Source organism: Mustela nivalis, assembly GCF_964662115.1.
Source record: "Mustela nivalis genome assembly, chromosome: 7".
NCBI classification, from domain to species: Eukaryota; Metazoa; Chordata; class Mammalia; order Carnivora; family Mustelidae; genus Mustela; species Mustela nivalis.
The window spans coordinates 70,261,036-70,281,435 of record NC_139026.1 but is presented as its reverse complement, the minus strand read 5'-3'; the positions used below and the strand labels follow the sequence as shown (position 1 = coordinate 70,281,435).

Here is a 20,400-nt window from a genome sequence, read left to right as displayed (position 1 = left end):
ACTCTTCCACAAAACTGCTCCACCCACAGTCTTCCTCTTCATTCCACGGCAACTCTAGTCTTCCAGTTGTTCAAGCCAAAACCCGAGGAGTCATCCTTGGATCCGCTCTTTCTCTCACCCATATCCAATTCATGTTGAAATCCTTTTGGCTCTGCCTTCAGCAAATACCAGGAATCTGGTCCCTTCTCCTCACCTCCGCAGCTGCGGCTCTCATCTGAGCCTTCATCGTCTCTCGCCTGGGCTACTGCGATGGCCTTCCAGGCCTCCCTGTTTCCACTTTTACTCTCTGTGGCCTATACTCCACACAGCGGCCACTGAGAAACTTCAAAACCCGAAGCAGGATGGTGTCTCTCCTCCGTTCCGAACTCTGCAGTGGTTCTCCACCAACTCAGAGTAAGGGTCAAAGGCCTTACGATGGCCTCTGAGTAGGGTTGCCAGATAAAATACAGGTGCTCAGGGGAGGCCAAGTTAAGTTTGAAGTTCAGATGAATAACGACCAATTGTTGAGTCTAAGTAGGTTCTGTGTAATATTGGTTTGCTAAAGTCGAAGTGAGTTGGCCCTATAGCCTCTCTGACCTTGTCTCTCACTCTCTCTTCTCCTTTGTCAACTCCCCTACTGGCCTCCTTGCTCCTGGCACGCAGACTCCTGCTTCAGGGCCTTGGGACTGGTCGCTTCTTCTGCCCACAGCGCTCTTCTCTCTGGTGTCTCTTTGACTGACTTGTTCACCTTCAAGCTTTTGCTCAAACCTCACCTCCCTGTAGCTTAACTTGACCACCCTATTTAGTCCTACAACCTGCCCCTTCCCTTTTGCTAGCACCTCAATCACTCTTTCTCTTTTATGCTCTTTTTCCTAGAGTGCTTATCACCTCCTCACAGAATGAACATAGCCATATCATCGCTCCATTAAACTGGACTGTGTGTCTAAGATAAAAAAGTAAACACGATGGTGTGAGGAGAAGCCTGCCTGCTAATCAGTACAGAAGAAAGGAACACCATTTTATTCAGGAGCTTAGAGAAGAACTTTCTGTGTTTATTATTTATTGTGTCCAGGAGCAGATACATTTGTCTCTTTTCTCCACCACTGGTCCGAATAGTTAACATGGGTGTCCGGTTCACAGTCAGCCCTGAATACAGTATTTATGGAATGAATTAAGAATATTTCACTAATAAAATGTTATTCCACTTGGGTGACTATAATCAAATACAGATTAATAGCAAATCTTGGTGATGCTGTGGAGGGACTGGAGCCCTCGTATCCTGCCAGTAGGAATGTGAAAGGAGGCAGCTACTTTGGAAAACAATGTTGGCAGCTCCTCAAGAGGTTAAACTATTTAAAAGGAGGGAGAGAGAGAGAATGTTAAAGTAGATATTTCCAGAACTCAGTTCAAACAATTACATTCCTATTGCAAGGTACATAGGGCTATAAAATAATGTGTCTACTATCAGGTAATCTGTAATATGGTAGAGGAAACAGACAGCTTGCATTATATCCTGAAGTGGTAGAAACTGCCAGGGAAACACAGAGAAGGACAATAAGAACTGTGACGAGGTACATTTCAAAAGGTTTAAAAGAGGTGTCAAGCTTTAAGTGTCTAGTCTTGAAACAGGATAATGGCAAGTGGAAAAGAGATGAACGGTAATAAAAGCTAGCTAATTTTTATTGAGCACCTATCTGTGCCAACAACAACATAAAGATGTTTAAATAGGCTCTTATAATTACAATAATCCAATCTGACCTTTCAGTATGTGAGGAAAGAGATTCGGAGGAATTCAATAAATTGCACAAATTAACACCTCTTGTTAGTGGAGAAGTCAGTCGGTATTTAAACAAAAACATTTCTAGCTCTAAAGCCATGTTCTTTGGCCTTCTGGGCAAAGGCAATGGCAGGGCAAAGCTACAGATCAAAGTGGATGACCTGTTTGGGGGGAGGTGAGGGTGGGGGGTTGGTCAGTTCCTCCAAAGGGAACACTTGGAAATTAAGATGTCAAGGTACATTTGGCACAAATTATGAAGAGTTTTATTTATTTTTATTTTTAACTGTAAAGAGCTTTAAATGCAAAGCTATGGAGATTGCACTTTATCTTGAAGGCCTCTGAGTGGAGACTAGTCCGTTCAGAGCGGTGCTTCAGGTAACTTCCTGTGGTGGGATTTAGAAGAAGACTGGGAGTAGAGGCTGAGAGTGGGGAGACCAGGGGACTAGAGCAGTGGGGGGTGTAAAGGCAGGGAACTGGTTGTCTTTCATCTCCACTGGTTCTTGCTCTCTAAGTTTTGTTGGCCATTCCCACGGTTTCAACCATCATTGTGCTGGTGAGGCAGCCCCAGCACTGACCTTTCTTCTCAACTTGTTTCTATTTCTAGCTGTCTTCTGGGTGAATCCCCCTGGCTCACTTATGAGCATGTCAAACTCAGCTCGCCAAAAATTTGTTTCTTTAGCTCTTCTTCTTCCTTGTCAACCAGGGAACCTGAAGTCATCCTTGAATTCATACTCTGACAATCTACTCTGTACACATTTCTTAGAACGACTGGGACTTTCTCACCATTCTCTAAACTCTGAATAGATTGGAAAATTCTATGTCTCTACCTCCTCTCTTTCCTGCCTTACAGGTATTCCTTCCTCAAGACCCAGCTCAACTACCAGTGACTTACACAAACACAAAGAGTTGGTGGATCCTTCCTGTGCCCATAACACTTTGCTATGAAAATTTATCTATTTCTATCGTAGCTTCTACACTTTACTGTCTGATCTATTTTTGTATTAGCACCTGGCTTAGTATTGGGAAAACAGTAGGCATTCAACTAACATTGACAGAATAATTGAAAAAAAAAATGAATAAGAGGGAGAGATTGAAGAGAAGTTTTTGTATGAAAATTTAAGAGGGCTTGATGTCCAATTAGAGGGACACATTTAGGAGGAATCAAGAATGACCCTAAAGTTCCTGACCTGAATGATTGAATTTATGGTAATATCAGTACAGCAAGGAAAAACAAAAAAGAAGGAAGAGACTTTGGAGGGAAGATACATTTGATTGGGGAAGTGCTGAATTTCTGATGCCTATAGAACAACCAGTGTTGGGTTGTTAGATCTAAAGCTAAAAATCTGTCTTAAACAGAGAGGTCAAGGTATGAATATACTAATTCAAGGATAAGTGACATAAAATAAACAATGAAAGCCAGGGTATTGGAGGAGATGATAAGATAGAAAGAAAGGAAGAATAAGAGGAACTCTGTGTGTTCTACACAAAGGTTTCAGAAAAAAATAATCCTACACCTATGTTGTGTTTCCCACACAGTCTGACTAAGGTGAGGGCACACATCCACCCATCACCCAGGTATCCCCATACCTTTTCTCAGTTCTGTTTTTCTGCATAGCCCTTAGCCTCACACATTGCATGTGTGCTGAAAAATGAGCTCCATGATGGCAGTAAATTTTGCCCTTTTTTGTTCACTGCAGTAGAACAAAACTTGGTAGAACTAAGAACAAAACTAAGTTACTCAGTAAGTAACTGTTGAACAAATTAATGTATAAATGGCCTTAAGGCACAAGTACAGATAAAGAGCTAATATACTAAGAGAAGAACACATTGCCTCTCTCTGACATATAGTCTTTATCTCCTATTAAATCACCTAGAAAGATCTTTCATTTGAGGCACCTGACTACCATCAATCCTTTCTCCATTTTGGTATTTTGTCACACTGGTCTGTCAACATCTCCTTCTGGTTGGACCTTCAGCCTCTGGTAACTCAAAATTAATAATTAATATGGATACCGGTGCCAATTTGTTCCTCTGATTACTGCTTCAGTTCTGTCATCTGCTAATCATCACCCTATCATGGTTGCCTTCTGGATCACTAGCAATTGTTTTCTGAGTCATAACTCTGAAACATCTGGTCATTGCCTTCAAGGCTAGGAACATCCCATCTGCTCTCATTGCCTGTCACAGAATCTACCTCCCCCTCTGCTGCTACTATGGATGTCACTTGGTACGTGTGCTATTGGAGCCAATTCTCTCCTACCGTGTAGATTCTCTCCTCTGCTGTTTGGTAAGATGCCCCTCTTTGGATCACAGCTTAACGCCCAGTTCTTACAAGAACCGTTTATCAATTTATCACAACTCTTCTATAGCCTACTAGTACAACCTCCAAATTCCCAACTGTCTAAATCATTCTTGTAATTAAGATCTTTTAACGTATATGGTATGTATTAGATCTTATACATGGTAAGCAATTCCAGGAACGCATGCATATCTAGATAACACATTATGATAATGCTTCTCACATATTTCTGCTAAAGGTCCTTTGAGGGCAGAGAGTAGAGAAACTTTATGTTGCTGAGGTCACAGAGGTTAGCAGTTATAAGTGCCTGGGAATACTTTTCAGTTTGTTTGTTTGTTTTTTTTAATCCTATTTTATTTTAGATGTTCATATTAAATTTGTTTTACTTTAAAAAAACTTTTACTTTGTAGCATACTATTTGTTCTAATGTAAAAAATAATATTAAAATTAACTCTGAGATTAAATTACCTAAATGTCCTCTCAAATTTTTGAATAAATGTGAAGCTTCTAGAAAATAGACCATGTTGATCTAATATCTCCTCCTTAAGCCTCCTGATTTATCACCATATATCTCTGTGATAATGTGCATGCTACCAAAACACTCTGAATGTAACAAAATTTTAAAATAACTTGGAATTGGTACACCTAGTTTTCTTGTCTGCAGTGTACATCAATCCAGTACTTAACCACTTTATCTCCCTTTTGTAGGTTATAAGGTACATAAATATAGAGACAATGCTAATTTAGGCTGATTTATTGAATAATCATTCACTAAGCAAATATTTATGAATAGTCCTCAATACATACTATGGAAGCATAAAAAATAAATATGACATGGATCTCTTAAAGAAGGGATATTAATGTGCATTGAGGGCTTACTCAGCCAAGCATTGAGCTAGGAATTTTGAGACACATGATCTCAATTATACTCACTCAAACCACAGAAGATGGCATTATATATTCTCCATTTTTCAGATGAGGGAACAATAGTTCAAGGTGAAAAGGAAATTTGGCCAAGATCAAATATCCAGGATACGGAACCAGTGTGTTTACTTAACCATAAAGTCCAAGCCCTTTCTATGATGTGATGGTGTATACCATCCGACAGAGGTAAGACAACAAAAAATAAGTATGGTACCATACTGCTAAGTATGATGTCAGCAGTTTAGAAGCTGTGGTATGTTTGCTGCTGGTAAATGGAATCTGAGAAGGCTTCAAGAAATAATGGCATTAGAGCTGGCCTTAGAGAGAGGGTTGGAGTTCAATAGCTTAGGAGTTTGGGCATTCCAAATGGAAACACCATAACAGAGAACACGTGGAGAGTCTCTAAGTTGAAGATGAGTCATGCAGTTGGGCTGGAAGTTGATGTATAAACAGGGGAACATTCGGTGAAAAGGTGGGCAAAAAGGGAGCTTGACTATGGAGTACCTTATGTGCCAGGAAATTTGGAAGTTTAGAGTTACAGTCTGTGCAATACTATTGATAGACTTTTGAGTAAGGAAATGATGAATTCAAACTGGAAAAATTAGTTTGGCAGCATTGGGCAGAACATTTTGGGGTGTGAACCAAGGTGAGCCTGAAAAACCAAGGTGTGGCTGTGGGATATATGGAAGGAAGTGAGTGAGACTGGGAACACAGATTCATTAGCAGATGGTAACTAGTGCACCTGGAATTAGAAAAAGAAGTTGTCAAAAATGATGGAGAAGCTCCCAGCCCAGAAAACTGAAGGCCCAGTGGGATATCATCAATGGCAATATGGAGGTCAAAATAAATTGCAAGGTCAGAGGAGGAAAACAGAAGATGCACCAGTTTTTAGACATGGTAGATTTGGCTGCCAAAAGTTATGCCTGTATAGGTGTCAGACAACAACTGAAAACAAAGGACAAAAGCCTGGAGAGAGGCTGGACCTGCGGTTGCACATTTGGCAATAATAAAATCCGAACCACTTATCCAGTGGTTGAAAGAAGGCTTGTGATGGAATGAGAGAATGGGCAATCCAAGGCAGAAGAAAAGGTCAGCAGAAAACTAACGGGGAGAGCTGAGAAAAACATTCAGTGTGGTGATGAGGGTTACTGTGATGTTTTAAGAAATTTACAGGTTATAAGGGTTTTTTTTTTTCTTTTTTTTAAGTAACTGGGAAAAGCCAAGGAGAATTTTGACAGCAAAGGGAAAGCCTAGAGGAGCAGGAATGGTACCTAAGTGTTGGGCTTGCTTTGCTTCTCATCTTTCTTGTTAGACTATGAGAGGCAGGATCATGGCCTCAAATGGGGCTCACATCTAACTGATACATTCTCCCAAAGAACCCTTTCTCCCAAGGTTGTGCACTGACACAATAGTCACTATGATCATGAAGTGAAGGACTTAGAGGAAGCACTGTAAAAGCAAGACCATGAGACACATAGAAAGATTTTCAAGGGCAGCACCTCTTTTCCTCCACAGAACTCACTCTTCCATCCAAATCCCCAAATTATTGTGTGGTATCTTCCTTGGCTCCATCTCAATCTTGCTTCCCTCCATCTAGTCTGCACCTATAAATACTCTTTTTGTCTGCCTCATTTCCTTCCAGTAGGTCTCCCCCAGTGTTGTGCAACTTATCCTCATGAAAAGGACTCCATCTTTATCCTGAATCACCTGAATGAGAAATCCAAAGGCTCTATTTGGCATAATGTGTTACTGGCTTCTCTGCTTTGAAATAGTTGATAACCAATCACCTTCTTCCCAAGGCTGTGTCTGCCCCTCATATCCACGTGACACACATTCTTAGTTCTCCTCACACCACGCTGACTGAAGATCTGTGTGTTTTGTGTGTGTGTGTGTGTGTGTGTGTGCACATGGGTGACCCTCATTCTCTTAACACTGATATTTCCCACTCTAAACCCCACCATTTTCTCATGCCCCTCTGATGTCTTTCCCCATGCTCTGGCTTTTGCTACCACACACAGATGGAGGATTCCCCAGTTACTCTCTCTAGTGTAGACTCATTCTCTGGGGCTCAGACGTCTGTACTGGGTGTGGCCCATTGGGATGCTGAGTACACACACTGCAAGTTCAGTATTTCCAAAGTCAAGCTCAGCAGATTCCTCTCCAAATTTTTTCTTCTTCTTTTCTTCTCAAACTCAACTGTTGGAACTACCACCCACCCCCACACACCACTACCTTTCATATTCATTCCTAACCTATGCATTCCTAACCACTGAGATTTTTAAAAACTCTGTCTATAAATATTTCTTTCATATTCATTCCTAACCTATTCATTCCTAACCACTGAGATTTTTAAAAACTCTGTCTCTAAATATTTCACGACCCTGTCCTCTACCCTTAATACTGCCACCCTAACTTTCTCGCAGCAAAGTTTCATTACCTTTCACTTGGACTATATCCCCTGACAAACAACCTGCCCCATTGCTCTAAAACAAAAATTAGATCCTGTACTCCTCCACTTAAATTCTTTAATGGTTCAGCTCCTCTGTAAGTCTACAGGACAAAGTCCAAGTTATTTTAACATAAAAGGCCATGTCCTGGTGACCTTCTTCTCGGGGCACAGACTGCACTGAAATTCATGTTCCAGCAACACTGAGCTCCTTATAGGAACTGAGGACTCCCATTGTGCTGTTCTTCTCTTCATGCCTGTTCTTAGGATGGTCCCTCTGCTTCTACCCACTTTATTTTCTTTTATTTTTTAAATTTGATTTATTTATGTGTGAGAGAGAGAAAGCATGAGCAGGGGGAAGGGCAGAGAGAGAAACAGACTCCCCACTGAGTGGGGAGCCCGAAGTGGGGCTTGATCCCAAGACCCCAGGATCATGACCTGAGTCAAAGGCAGATGCTTAACCCACTGAGCCACCCAGGCACCCTGCTTCTACACAATATAATATGACTAGATATGTTCCATCTTTACCATCAGTTCAGTGACCGTCTCTCCTAAAAGCCTTTCCTGACTGTCCCCATTACAACCTGAAGGGGTATAACAGCCTACGAACTTCTCTATCATGTCTCTTAACACACTAGACAGCAATGACACTGAACTGTGTTTGTATTCCACAATAGACTGTGAACACCCTGAAGAAGGGCATGTACAACGCATGTTTGTTTCACTGGGATACAGTTCATTGTTACAGGTTAGTACTGGGTACACGTCTGAGTGTTGGAGGAATACTGGAAAGTTTGGGAGACCCATTAAGAGAATGAGACAGTTGACAAAAGGGGAATCAAGAGAGAACGGGATTTATTGAAGTCCAATTTGAGTTATGTAGAGTAATGTTATAGTGAAGCCCTTACACTTGTTACGTGACTTTAAACAAAAGATTCTTCAGCTCAATGTAGTGAAGAATCAACGTGGTGAAAGAGATGGTGAGAATAACCTGGACTTGGTGATTATTCAAAGAGAGGGAAGAACTCCAGGATGCTAGGTCAGCTGCAGAGACTACCGAAGGGCTGAAGAATATTGAGAAGATGGTAGAACAAAAGGGAATGATGAGGGCAAGTAGAGAGCTGGGTGAGTCTGAGAGCTAACAATGGGGAAAGAGAAGGAGAGCATGGTGTGTGTGTGTGTGTGTGTGTGTGTGTGTGTGTGTGTGTGTGAGAGAGAGAGAGAGAGAGGGAGAGAGAGATATGAAAAACTGAGAGAAGGTACAGTGAATAGAAGTCCAAGCTGCTAGAAACATCATCCGTGGATTCATAATCCAACAAAATAAAATAAAAACTATCCTGTCATTTAATCAAGATGTTATTGTGATTAAAAATCTGTTCGCCAGTTGGTATAACCTTTTGAAATTTCGCAACACATTCTACAGTCAGAGAATCATACAAATCGCAGAAATGATGACAAGATAACTTTCGGATATCATTCTTCTATCTATTTCTGGAAGCAGAGAACCCTAGTCTACTGCTTGGTTACATAATTTTTGTCCAGCTTTCTTTGAAATTGTTTTTCCCAAAGCATGATAAATAAAAATCACTCTAGCCCCTCCTTCCTGCTAGACAGTTTCTTCACCCATTATTTTAGTACCTTGAGGCCACTTACCACAGATGAAGCAGGTTGTCTTTAGAATCTCTTCTTTTTTCTGTTTTTCACTTCTGAGATCAGCAAAAGTATCAATGATAACACCAAAAATCAAGTTTAGGACAATAATGATGACAATGAAATAGAAAAGAAGGTCATACACCACTCGGGCAGCAAACAAAGGCTCCTGAAATAAAAATTTTAAAGAACATATATGTATACATATTTTCAAGGTACGCTGATGTGGCACATGGTCTAGGAGAGAATACATTCAGTTTCTGTTTACTGAATGAATATAAATAGTGCTCCGAGCTGGAAAAAATAAGACCCACTTTCTGTCTTCATTTTCTTTTCTGAGTGTTGTGAGATACACTTCACATCTGTTCCCAGAGCACCTTCCCTTCTCCAGGACGTATTTATACCCCTCCCACCAACAGGGGAACGTACATTTTATTAAAAACCACTGTACTATATCATTCTGCTTAATGCATTTTGGCACATCGGGACCCTATACCCTTCTAGCCGCACTAACGGTAGACAAGTAGAAATTCCCAAGGTCAGCCGTTTGGAGCTGAGAAGGACCTAATGCTTCGTCCATTTCTAGAGTAGATTTTGTTCTTGGCCTTACAGGGTCAAGTACAGACAGCTCCAGCTTACTTCCACCTGATGGGCAGTATTAAAACACACATCAGAGACGCTGCAATCCAGTCGTTTCATAGACGAGGAACCCTTAGATGACTGACAATAATCCACAGCTTGCCTGTCGCAGGACTTGGATTTTTCAAGCCTTCTGCCTGGAGTTTGAGCTTTTGCAGCAAATGAGAAATTTTTTAGCCTTGCCATTTTAATATATGAAATCATGTTAGAATTTGTTCAAATTTTGTATTCATCAAGGAGAAAGAATGACCGCTATTACCATTCAGAGGCAAAGAGTAAATCTTCACTCCTGAGAAGCCTGAGACACAAGAGGCAGCCTACTTCCTGTTATTTATGTCACAATTAACTCCTCTACCAAGTCGGTAGTCATGATCTCATAGCTGTAACACAATACACAGTTCAAACTTGGAAACTTTTCATAACCCTACTAACAGACATTGATCTTTTAGGACATGAGTTATTTCTGTATAGTTCTAGTATATGATTAATTGGTTTTTAATGGCCACCATTATACGTTTAAAGCAAATCACGCAGAGGTACAGCAAACAATATTGTGCTGTAGATGTTGTTAAGAAAACTTTAAGAATGCTTATGTTCTTCTTGAAAAGATATTTTTTTTTTCCAGCTTACATCTTTCGATGGCCTCCTGAGAACGTCTCCCACACCGCCGCCATTCCGAAGGCCCTGGTTCAGGACGGTGACAATACACATGAGGAGAGTGTCACATGTCCTTTCAATTCCATCCTCATACTCTTCATCAGCTGTAAAAACATACAAGTTAAACCAGGCAGAAAACTCCCATTTTTGTTTTTGTTTTTTTTTAAAGATTTTATTTATTTATTTGAGAGAGAGACAGTGAGAGAGAGTATGAGCAAGGAGAAGGTCAGAGGGAGAAGCAGACTCCCCATGGAGCTGGGAGCCCAATGCGGGACTTGATCCCAGGACTCCGGGACCATGACCTGAGCCGAAGGCAGTCGTCCAACCAACTGAGCCACCCAGGCATCCCAGAAAACTCCTGTTTTAAATATGCTCCTGTCTACATCCAAAGAGCCATTCCTTTATAACTGTGTCGTGACACAATGTTTTGAAGCACATAACACATATTCGACTTGTAGTAGCCTATGACTGACACAGGCTGAGAAGCCCACACACTAGTATTCTGAAATATTTGTTTTCTTCCAAGAGTGAAAAATGGCAGAACAGAAAGGACAACATATAAGAAAGCTCGTCTGCCCTGTGCATTGTTGTAGCGCAGGGAGATTGTGGTAAGACCTCAGGAAGACAGTCCACTCACCCAGGAAGCAAAGATACTGCAAGAAAAAGAGCACGCACAAGGAAGCCAGAGGGGCATGGCTCCAAATTCTACTCTGTCCCATAACTGAGACTTGGGCAGTCACTTGATCTCACTATACTCATCTGTAAAATGGGGAGTTATAATTAAGGATGAAACCCTTCAGAAGATTATATTTAGGATATGTGAAACATTGCACAGAGATTAGCATACACATGGTGGGTGCTTAAAATTTTACGGCAGATATTATCTCATTTGGTTAAGCATCTAAGCTCTTTTAATGATGAGCTTTGAGCCATGACAAGAAGAACAATATATTTATGTGAACAGTTTATTTTACGTGAATGTACTTGTGTGAAAATATTTAGGGTGAAACAAAGAGACAGAAAAGCTATAATGTGACAAAAAAATTCCTGCCCTTATTTCGTTTATAGGTAAACTTGGTGATAATTTCCCAGTCATTTAAAATAGTGAAAAGTTCATACTATATTAGAATCGGGATTTGTAGGGCACCTGGGTGGCTCAGCTGGTTGAATGTCCAACTCTTGGTTTCGGCTCAGGTCATGATCATGAGATGGTCATGAGATGGAGCCCCACATGAGACTCTGCATTCAGTGTGGAGTGTGTTGAGATGTTCCCCACCTCCCACTCCCTTGCCTTCTGCTCCTCCCCCACTTTGCAAACACCTTCCCTCTCTAAAATAAATAAATAAATAAAATCTTAAAAAAAAAAAAAAGAATCAAGATTTCCTAAAATTGGTAAGTGAGTAGAAATGTGTTTTTCTTGTTACAAGGTCAGAGAACCATAGTGGTGTCGAATTTTGGAATTGTGTAACCACGGGCGCAAATATGAAAACAACCAAAGGGGGGAAAAAAGAAAAGGAAAGAAACAGTCTAATTTTGTCTACATAATCCAGGACCAACTGCCTGTTTGGTACTTTGTTACAAAAAGGCTGATTTTCCTCTTGTGAACTGACTTTATTTTAACTTCACATGGATGGGAGGATCCTGATATTTTCACTTTATTCAGAGCGGTTTCTTTTTAAAACATAAATATATACCTCAAGAGGAGGACGGAAGTCAGAGATGGGCAAGCACGAAGGTGCAGCATCAAAGCTAGCAGCCGAGGCTGTGCAGACACTTACCTTAGAGGTGAGCCTCAAGGCACATTCTGATTTAGAACGGAGAGGAAATAAAGGTGCCTTTGGAGGAGGGACAAATGGGGAAGAGGTGAGGCTTGTGGGGGCAGCGGAGCAGAGGAGACAAGGCAGGCAGAGAAAGCTCACTCTGCAACATGCTAGTTAGGCTCCCGACACCCGAATGAAGAAAGCTGGTTAGAAATGCGTAGGGCCACCTGGGTGGCTCAGTCAGTTGAGCAGCAGCCTTCGCCTCAGGTCATGATCTCAGGGTCCTGGGATTGAGCCCCACATCTGGCTCCCTGCTCAGTGGAGAGCCTGCCTTTCCCTCTCCCTCTCCCTGTGCCTGCTACTCTGCCTACTTGTGCTCTCTCTCTATGTCAAATATAAATAAAATCTTAAAGAAAAAAAAAAAAGAAATACATAAGAGAATTAAAGGCATTCTTACAGAGAAATATGGTTTTTGGTAATGAGGTCATTCATAGGGAATAGGTCTTTATGCTACTTAGCCATGGTCAGACGTTCAGTCAAAGCAATCTCATATCTAGTGGCAGGATCTGCATTCATATATTCAATCAGCAACCACCTGGTCACGTCACTTAAATGTTTACCAAAGACTTAATTATGTGCCAGGTTAGTCAGCACATAGAAGCCACACAAAAGTCCTCCATCTTGCCCTAAGAATTTAAAAATGAGGTTGCTCATTCGTTAACAGGTGAGCTAGTGAAATCCACCCACAATTCATGTGATTAGTCATTGAGAAGTAAAACAGATGGGCTGTGAATATACAAAGGAGAGTATAGACTTTCCGTGTGGCACGTACCCAGGGGGAGAAAATGCCCAGGTCAGGTCAGTAACAGCAACCAACCAGTCAGCGCACTCTGTAAGGATCGGGGCATCGGCCATGCTTGTTTTCTACAGAAGCCTCCATAAGTTTGGTGAATAAGGCTCCACTGTCCAGAGATGGATTTACTTGCAATACATTAAGCCAAGTTCCCAGGCCTGAAGCCTAAAAGCCAGGCCCTGAGTCATAGTAAATTCACCTAAGCAAATACCACCTTGTGGAGACCTACCTACATAACCAGCTGGCCTTCCCCATGCTAAACCTGTGTGATCGCACTGTCTCCACAGACCCAGGACAAGGTGTTAGGTATACAGGTGGGAAGAGGGAAGTGTGGCAGCCCCTTGGAGATTTACGGTTTCCTAGGAAACATTGGTCAGCTGACAAACAAAGGCAATGGCCTACCCCAGGATACTGTGCACCCAGGAAAGTGTGTGTCTCATGGATGGGGGGACATCAGGAACAGGATCTTGAAGGAGGTGGCGCCTGAGGTGAATGTGGAAAGAGACGCATGCCTGGCCAGTAATATCAGCAAAGTAAGGCATTCTAGGCAGAGAAAAGAGGATGAGCGAAGGTGTTTGAGGAACTGCAGGTGCCTTAGAATGACTGGGCCTTTGGTGCCTGCAGACAAGTGTGAGAAGAGAAACAGGGAGGGAGCTGTTTATTATGGAGAGACTCACAGTCCCAGCTAAAGAGCTTGAACTTTATCCTGAAAGCCAAGGGGAGTCGCTTCAAACAAGAGCAAGGTGGTTTGTCATCTAGCTATGTATGAGACAAAACAGTATGAGATAAAACATTTACTTAAGGGCTCCTGGGTGGCTCAGTGGGTTAAGCCGCTGCCTTCGGCTCAGGCCATGATTTCAGGGTCCTGGGATGGAGTCCTGCATCGGGCTCTCTGCTCAGCAGGGAGCCTGCTTCTCTCTCTCTCTGCCTGCCTCTCTGTCTACCTGTGATCTCTTTCTGTTAAATAAACAAATAAAATCTTTGAAAAAAAATTTACTTAAATACAAGACAAATTAACATGTGATTATAGCCACCGAAGTGGGGCAAAGAGATCAGAATAGAGAGAGAATGTTTAATATTAGGAATAATGAGTGGTGAGTACCTCTAATGTAGACTCTGACTTTTGTCTTGAATAGTCAATGGATTAAAACATCAGTGGAGAGGCATTGCCATGGTATGGCCAGTGAGCATGGGAGATGGGAAGTTCTATTCTTATACGATGAACATCGAATAAGCCAGCATGTAAAGGAATGGAAAATAAAGTTGGGGAGATAAACTGGGAGATCTGTGCGAGTCTGGGTTTTATTTGGCAGGTACTGGAGCATCTTGAAAATCTTGAGTTGGGGGTAGGAGAGGAAATATTCAAAGCAGTGATTTCTGATGAGCAATCTGGGGGTGATACAGGGGGTGAATGGAAGAGGAGAGAATGACTGGAGGTACAAAGACTGCTTAGGAGGTATAATGTGTCTCATTATGTGCCTCAACCAGGGTGACGGCTATGAGAATAGAAAGGATGGATGAACAGGAGCCGGCAGGACCCTAGGCCCGAGGGAGAAGGCCTTTTATACATCTTGCTGGAGCTTCCAGCCAGAGCTGACTCGGGAATGGGGGGGTCCTATGAGGCCCCCCATTCAGATATGGGCAACTGAGGAGGAAGAGCTGGGTGCAAGGTGCTGTGATGAAGACAAGGAAAGAATTCCAGAGCCTGGTGGGCAGGGCTCAGATCTCACAAGAATTCCAGATGCTGGAGGACGAGAAGGTGAGAAAACATTTTTAAAGCTAGAGAGCACAAGAGAGCTAGGAGAGTACTGTGATCTAAAATTCAGGAAGAAAATAATGTAAAGATGGAGAAGATGCCAAAAAAAAAAAAAAAAAAAGAAAGAAAGAAAGTAACCATTACGGGAAGAGTCAAAAGCCATGAGAAGCAAGAAAAGGTGTCTGGAGTGAACATTCAGATCATCAGGAAATGACAGGAATATGGCACATAGTGAAACAGAAGACGGTTGGTGCAGAAATGAAAGGAGAGTTTAGATCATTTGTTATATCTGAAACTCTGGTCCTGAAAAGGAGGAGACCAGTTTGTGTGGGTGGGTAACAAGAGTGCAGAAGGTGGTTCAAACTGAGGAAGCAAGGAGGTTTCAGGTACAAGACCAAATAATGGGCTAGCGAATAGTGGCAAGGCAGTAACGATGAAATCAGGTGGTTTTATTTATTTATTTATTTTTAGATTTTTTTAAAAAATTTATTTATTTGACAGACATCACACATGGGCAGACAGGCAGGCAGAGAGAGAGAGAGAGAGAGAGAGAGGAGGAGGAGGAGGAGGAGGAGGAAGCAGGCTCCCTGCTGAGCAGAGAGCCCGATGTGGGGCTCAATCCCAGGACTCTGGGATCATGACCTGAGCGGAAGGCAGAGGCTTTAACCCACTGAGCCACCCAGGCGCCCCGAAATCAGCTGGTTTTAAAAGGGGTGAGAGGGGTGTGACTGGATGGGTCAGTTGGTTTGAGCATTAAGACTCTTGGTTTCCGCTCAGGTCACGATTTCAGGGTTGTGAGATCTGAGCCCTGCCCACCAGGCTCTACGCTCAGCAGAGTCTGCTTGAGATTTTCTCTCTCTCTCTAAATAAATCTTAAAAAAAAAAAAAAAAAAGTGAGAGTGCATTCTTACATACAGGCGAAAGGAAAGAACTGAATTAGTGGAAATAGATGTGCAATGTGGATGCATTTTAAAAACTAAATATAATACATGTAACGAACTTAGAACATCATTTGGCACATAAGGGTAACAAATCTAGGGGTCATAATTATCATTATTACTGAGAGATGACTATAAAATCTTATGGAAAATTAAAGTTCTAACATAGCCACCTTTATACTTGAACAAGAGGAGACTAAATTACCCTCATTTTCAATTGAGTATTAGTAAAATAGAGTACCTTTCTTAATTCATAACAGAAATTAAAGTGTTTTATATAAAGAAAGGGATAAAATATATTCTGTTTACTCTGATCTGAGCTGTTGGCCTAAACGTTTTTTTGAGTATTGGACATGCTTGAATAAGAGTATTTAATAATGCTATTTTTCTGCTTTAATAATTAAAGTACCCATTTTTTTTTTATGATTTCTTAGAAACAACAGATGGCTCAGATGGCCACTGAAAAACAGCTGAAAGTCTGAGTGCAATTGAAAACCTCTTGTTTGTTAGTTTTAAACTTTAATTCTAATCAATTCATTATGGAAATTCTTCTTCTTTTTTTTTTAATGTTAACTAGAAAGAGAAATTTAAAATGCTGGGCACTCTGTGGGAAGCCAAAACATAGAGCGGCACCAAGGCTGGTCAGTTTCAGCTACTCATCAGTCTATTTTATTAAAGTAAAATACCAAAACATATTAAATCTGAATTGCTCATACATGTGAGATACCTGTGCACTTCCTCCCCCTTCTGTACAAATGACCCTTACTTAGAAAATAATCATAATGATATTTTGTAAATTGCCTTAAAATAGGCCTCACTTTTGTAGAAAGCCTGTTTTTAATTTTTTTTTCCCCTTTGGTAAGTGATTATATTTGTCTAAGAAGTCAGGTAGGTCTGCAGCAAATAAAATAAAAGTTCTTTTTATTTTTTTTCTCCGCCACTGTTGGTTGCCCGTTACCCTGCGAATGTGCCGCTGCTGGGACAGTGACCCTATCAGCATCCACTGGAGCTTCTTCGGGGACCAGCTGCTGGGCTTCCCAATCACCACGAGGCTTGTTATTCTGCTGCTGCGTATCGGTCTGGGCCTTTTGTAATGTGGACCTGCTGTCCACAAGGTAACAAACCAAGGGCCGTCACAAATGCACACTAGGGTTTGCAAATTAAAATTTAATTCTGGTCTTAGACACGGACAAGTTATTTTTAAACCTAAGCGACCCATGCTGCACAACAAACACCAGGTTCTAGCTTTTCCTCTACCCTTGCGGTTAAATGCTACATGTGGCTGAGATTTAAAGGTGGCAAGGGCTAGAAGATCAAAATCTGTGGAATTCTCAGTCAGATGAATTTTACCACTTACTATAACAAATGCAAAAGAGGGCACAGAGGAAAGAGTAGGTACATGAATAACAGGCATTCCTGGAGTTTCAAAACACTGATTTAGAAATGACCCCAGATGGTGTGAAGCCACTGCCATCAGCTCAGGCTCCCAACAGTGTCCCTGCCACACCTCCAGCACTGACATTCCCCTACTATCCTCTTCTTCCTTCTCTGGGAGATTTACTACAAAATCATACCCACCTTCCCCTACTCCCAGCTCAGGTGAAGCCTAAAACCATGGAGACGTTGCTCCAGGGGTAATAAGCCTGGAAGAATTATCCCCATCTGTCCATAGAGAAAAGGGAAGTTCTGTTCCTTGTGTAATAAATCAGGTGAGAAATGGGTTGTAGAGGCTTTTATGAGTTTGTATGCAGACTTATAAACCAATATCCGAACAGACTTTGTGATGGGACCAAGTTTCTCAGCATCAACACTATTGACATTATAGACTGGAGAGTTCTTCGCTGAGGGGGGCTGTCCTGTGCATTGGAGGGAGCTTAGCAGTCCCCCTAGCCTCTAGTCACTACTTGCCAGAAACATTCCTCCCAGAGCTGTGACAACCAAAAATGTCTCCAGGCATGGTCAAACGTCTTGAGGTGGGGGAATGGCCGGGAGGGCCAGGGGGTGAAATACATAATTAAGAATATTTATGTCTAGGGGCGCCTGGGTGGCTCAGTGGGTTAAGCCGCTGCCTTCAGCTCAGGTCATGATCTCAAGGTCCTGGGATCGAGTCCCGCATCGGGCTCTCTGCTCAGCAAGGAGCCTGCTTCCCTCTCTTTCTCTCTGCCTGCCTCTCCATCTACTTGTGATTTCTCTCTGTCAAATAAATAAATAAAATCTTTGAAAAAAAAAAAAGAATATTTATGTCTAAAAAATTGCCTTTAGAGGAGAGCATGCATACAGAAAAGTCACCCAAGCATTCTAGTTGAAAGGCAATTTGATAGGCAGAATTTTAACAATCTAATTTTGGGTTAGGGAAGAAAAAGATGTACAGAGATTAATCCTTGAGCTAGAAGACACTAAGACTTAGAAGATGAGAGAATAAGCCTTGGAATCAGAGATCTAGATTATTCTGCTAGCAATGTGATCTTACTGAAAGTTTGTGTCCTTTGGTGTTTTTACCCATAATGTGAGGATAATTAATAGTATCTATCTATCCTTGACATGCCTCAGGGCCCTTACTCATGCTGGTCCCTGGTGTGACTGCATCCTTCTCATGCTCTAAGTCTCAGTTTAAATAATCCCTCCTCAGAAAGGCCTTTCTGTTTGCTCTGCCTACAGCCAAGCTCTCTTGTGATTATAGGTCATAGCACCGCTGGTCATATTCACCATATTTTATAACTTTTTGTGTTTCCCCCCCACCCTACTATTTTATAAAGTTCCCCAGGTCTATGTTTGTCTACTCCATACTACGTCCTGAACACCCAGCATGGGGGCAGGCCAATAGATCAGGCTGAACAAATATTGCTGGAGGAATGAAGGAAGGAATGAACAAAGGTTTTAGGATAATGTCATCACCATCACCATTACCATGATCAAGGATTTGTGCCAAATTGACTTAATGAATTTCCTGTTTTACAAAAATATGCACTTCATTTTTTTTTTTAAATGTTAAGGTCAAACTGTCAAAATTAGTAATAGCACATAAAACAATGACAGCAGACTGATTAGCAGGCTGATTAGCAATAACGGTTGTATAGAGCCTAAGATTTATAAGATTGCACAGAGCGAGGCCGCCACATCCTGGGATATGTTCACACCACGGATGACTGGGAAGATCTCACTCCAGAAGAAGAGGCTCAGGCAGTGACCTGACTTCGCTTTAATACAAAGGAAATAATTCTAAGGTCATTTTCAGAGAGAGAAGAGTAAGGCAGGAACACAGTCACAATATCTTTGGGACCATGCTATTAGAACATTCTCGCTAAGGAGAAAGTACATTTTTTTTTAAAAAAAACCTATTATTTTTCACACTCTGTTAAGGAGAAAGAGTGTCCAGTTGAAAATAAGATAGCAAGTACTAGAGACAAAAAAACCTGAACTTCCAGGTGGCCAAAGGATCCTAAGAGCTATTTAATTTTACCCAGCTACTTAAAATGATAGCCAAGTTTTTACTGTGGTATTTTTAAAAATCCTAAATAATAACAGGAGAGGAGCATGTGTAGACCTGAATGAGATTGTGACAGATTCAGCAAGCTGCTGACAAATGAGCTAGATGTTGTTCCTCAAGACAATATACCAAAATGGATCATTAAAAAGGATAGTGTGGGAGAAGGTGGCATCAAGGGAAGCCAGTAAGGGTTCACACTAACCTCAGACTGGGGAGCCAACAGACACTGTGTATCTGGACTTTGGCAAGGAGGCTCTGAGGAGTCTTGTGATTTTTTTTAAAGATGGAGAAGCATGGGCTAACTGATCATTTATTTAAGACAGAGATCTCTGTGGCTGAAGAATTGCATGGAACATGACTATGTCGGTCTGAAAGCATATTTCTAGTAACAAGCTAAAGAATTTGTCCTTAGCACTGTCCCATGCAACATTCCTAGCAGCTTTAATGAAAATTTTCCAGAGCAGAAGTTGGTGATTTTTTCTTTCTCATGAGCCAGAGAAGAAATGTTTTAGGCTTTGTGGGTGACATAAAGTCTCCATGGCATCTTTTTCCTTAAAGAAAAGACTTTTTCAAAAGGTTACAACTAGTCTTACCCAGAGGGCTATACAAAAACCGGTGGCAAGTCACATTTCCGTGTGGGCTGTTTGCCAATTCCTGTTCTATAGCTTATCAGCTCGAGGATGACACAGAGAGAGTAAACATATTGCTTCATAGAATCAGGATCCACGAAGATACCACGAACCCCGTGGCATGTGAGAACAGGAAGGGGCTTGAAACCTAGAGATCACCTAGTCCAAGAAATCCCTCATCTTTTACTGGGACAAGCTGGGATGGCCTTGGATTCTTACTTGGCAGAAATACATAAAAATAAATGCATCGTTTTATATTTGAAATCCCAAACTCCTAATTACATGGGTACGGGACAGGCAATTATGGCTTCACAGCTGAACCAGGGAAGAAAGGCATTTTAGCCGAGTCAGCCACATATGGGTCAAGGGTAGGGTGTGATTCCAAATTCCACAATCCAGAATATGATAACTCCGCTCAGCTTCTTGCCCTGGAGTGTGACATCAAGAGTCACTGGTAGACTGTGTGAGGAAGGCTGCGGAAACTGGAGCTGTTTCAAGTGGAGGATGCATGGAACAGGATTTTAGAAATTACAGAGCACAGTAAAGCTACGCAAGCAAGGAATGAGCTGGTTTGTCGTTTGGAAGCCTGCACTGGCTAGCCAGGCT

At 41.7% G+C, this 20,400-nt stretch overlaps 1 protein-coding gene across 2 annotated transcripts in view; it reads right to left on the bottom strand.

Moving 5' to 3' along the window:
* ITPR2 (inositol 1,4,5-trisphosphate receptor type 2) overlaps positions 1-20,400 on the bottom strand; it is a 494,143-nt gene that overhangs the window by 49,593 nt on the left and 424,150 nt on the right. For both annotated transcript variants that reach the window (XM_082738458.1, XM_082738459.1), the window contains 2 exons: positions 10,345-10,475; positions 9,079-9,244 (listed from right to left, as the gene is read on the bottom strand). In XM_082738458.1, coding sequence (XP_082594584.1) covers positions 9,079-9,244; positions 10,345-10,475 — 297 coding nt within the window. The remainder of the gene's footprint in view (positions 1-9,078; positions 9,245-10,344; positions 10,476-20,400) is intronic.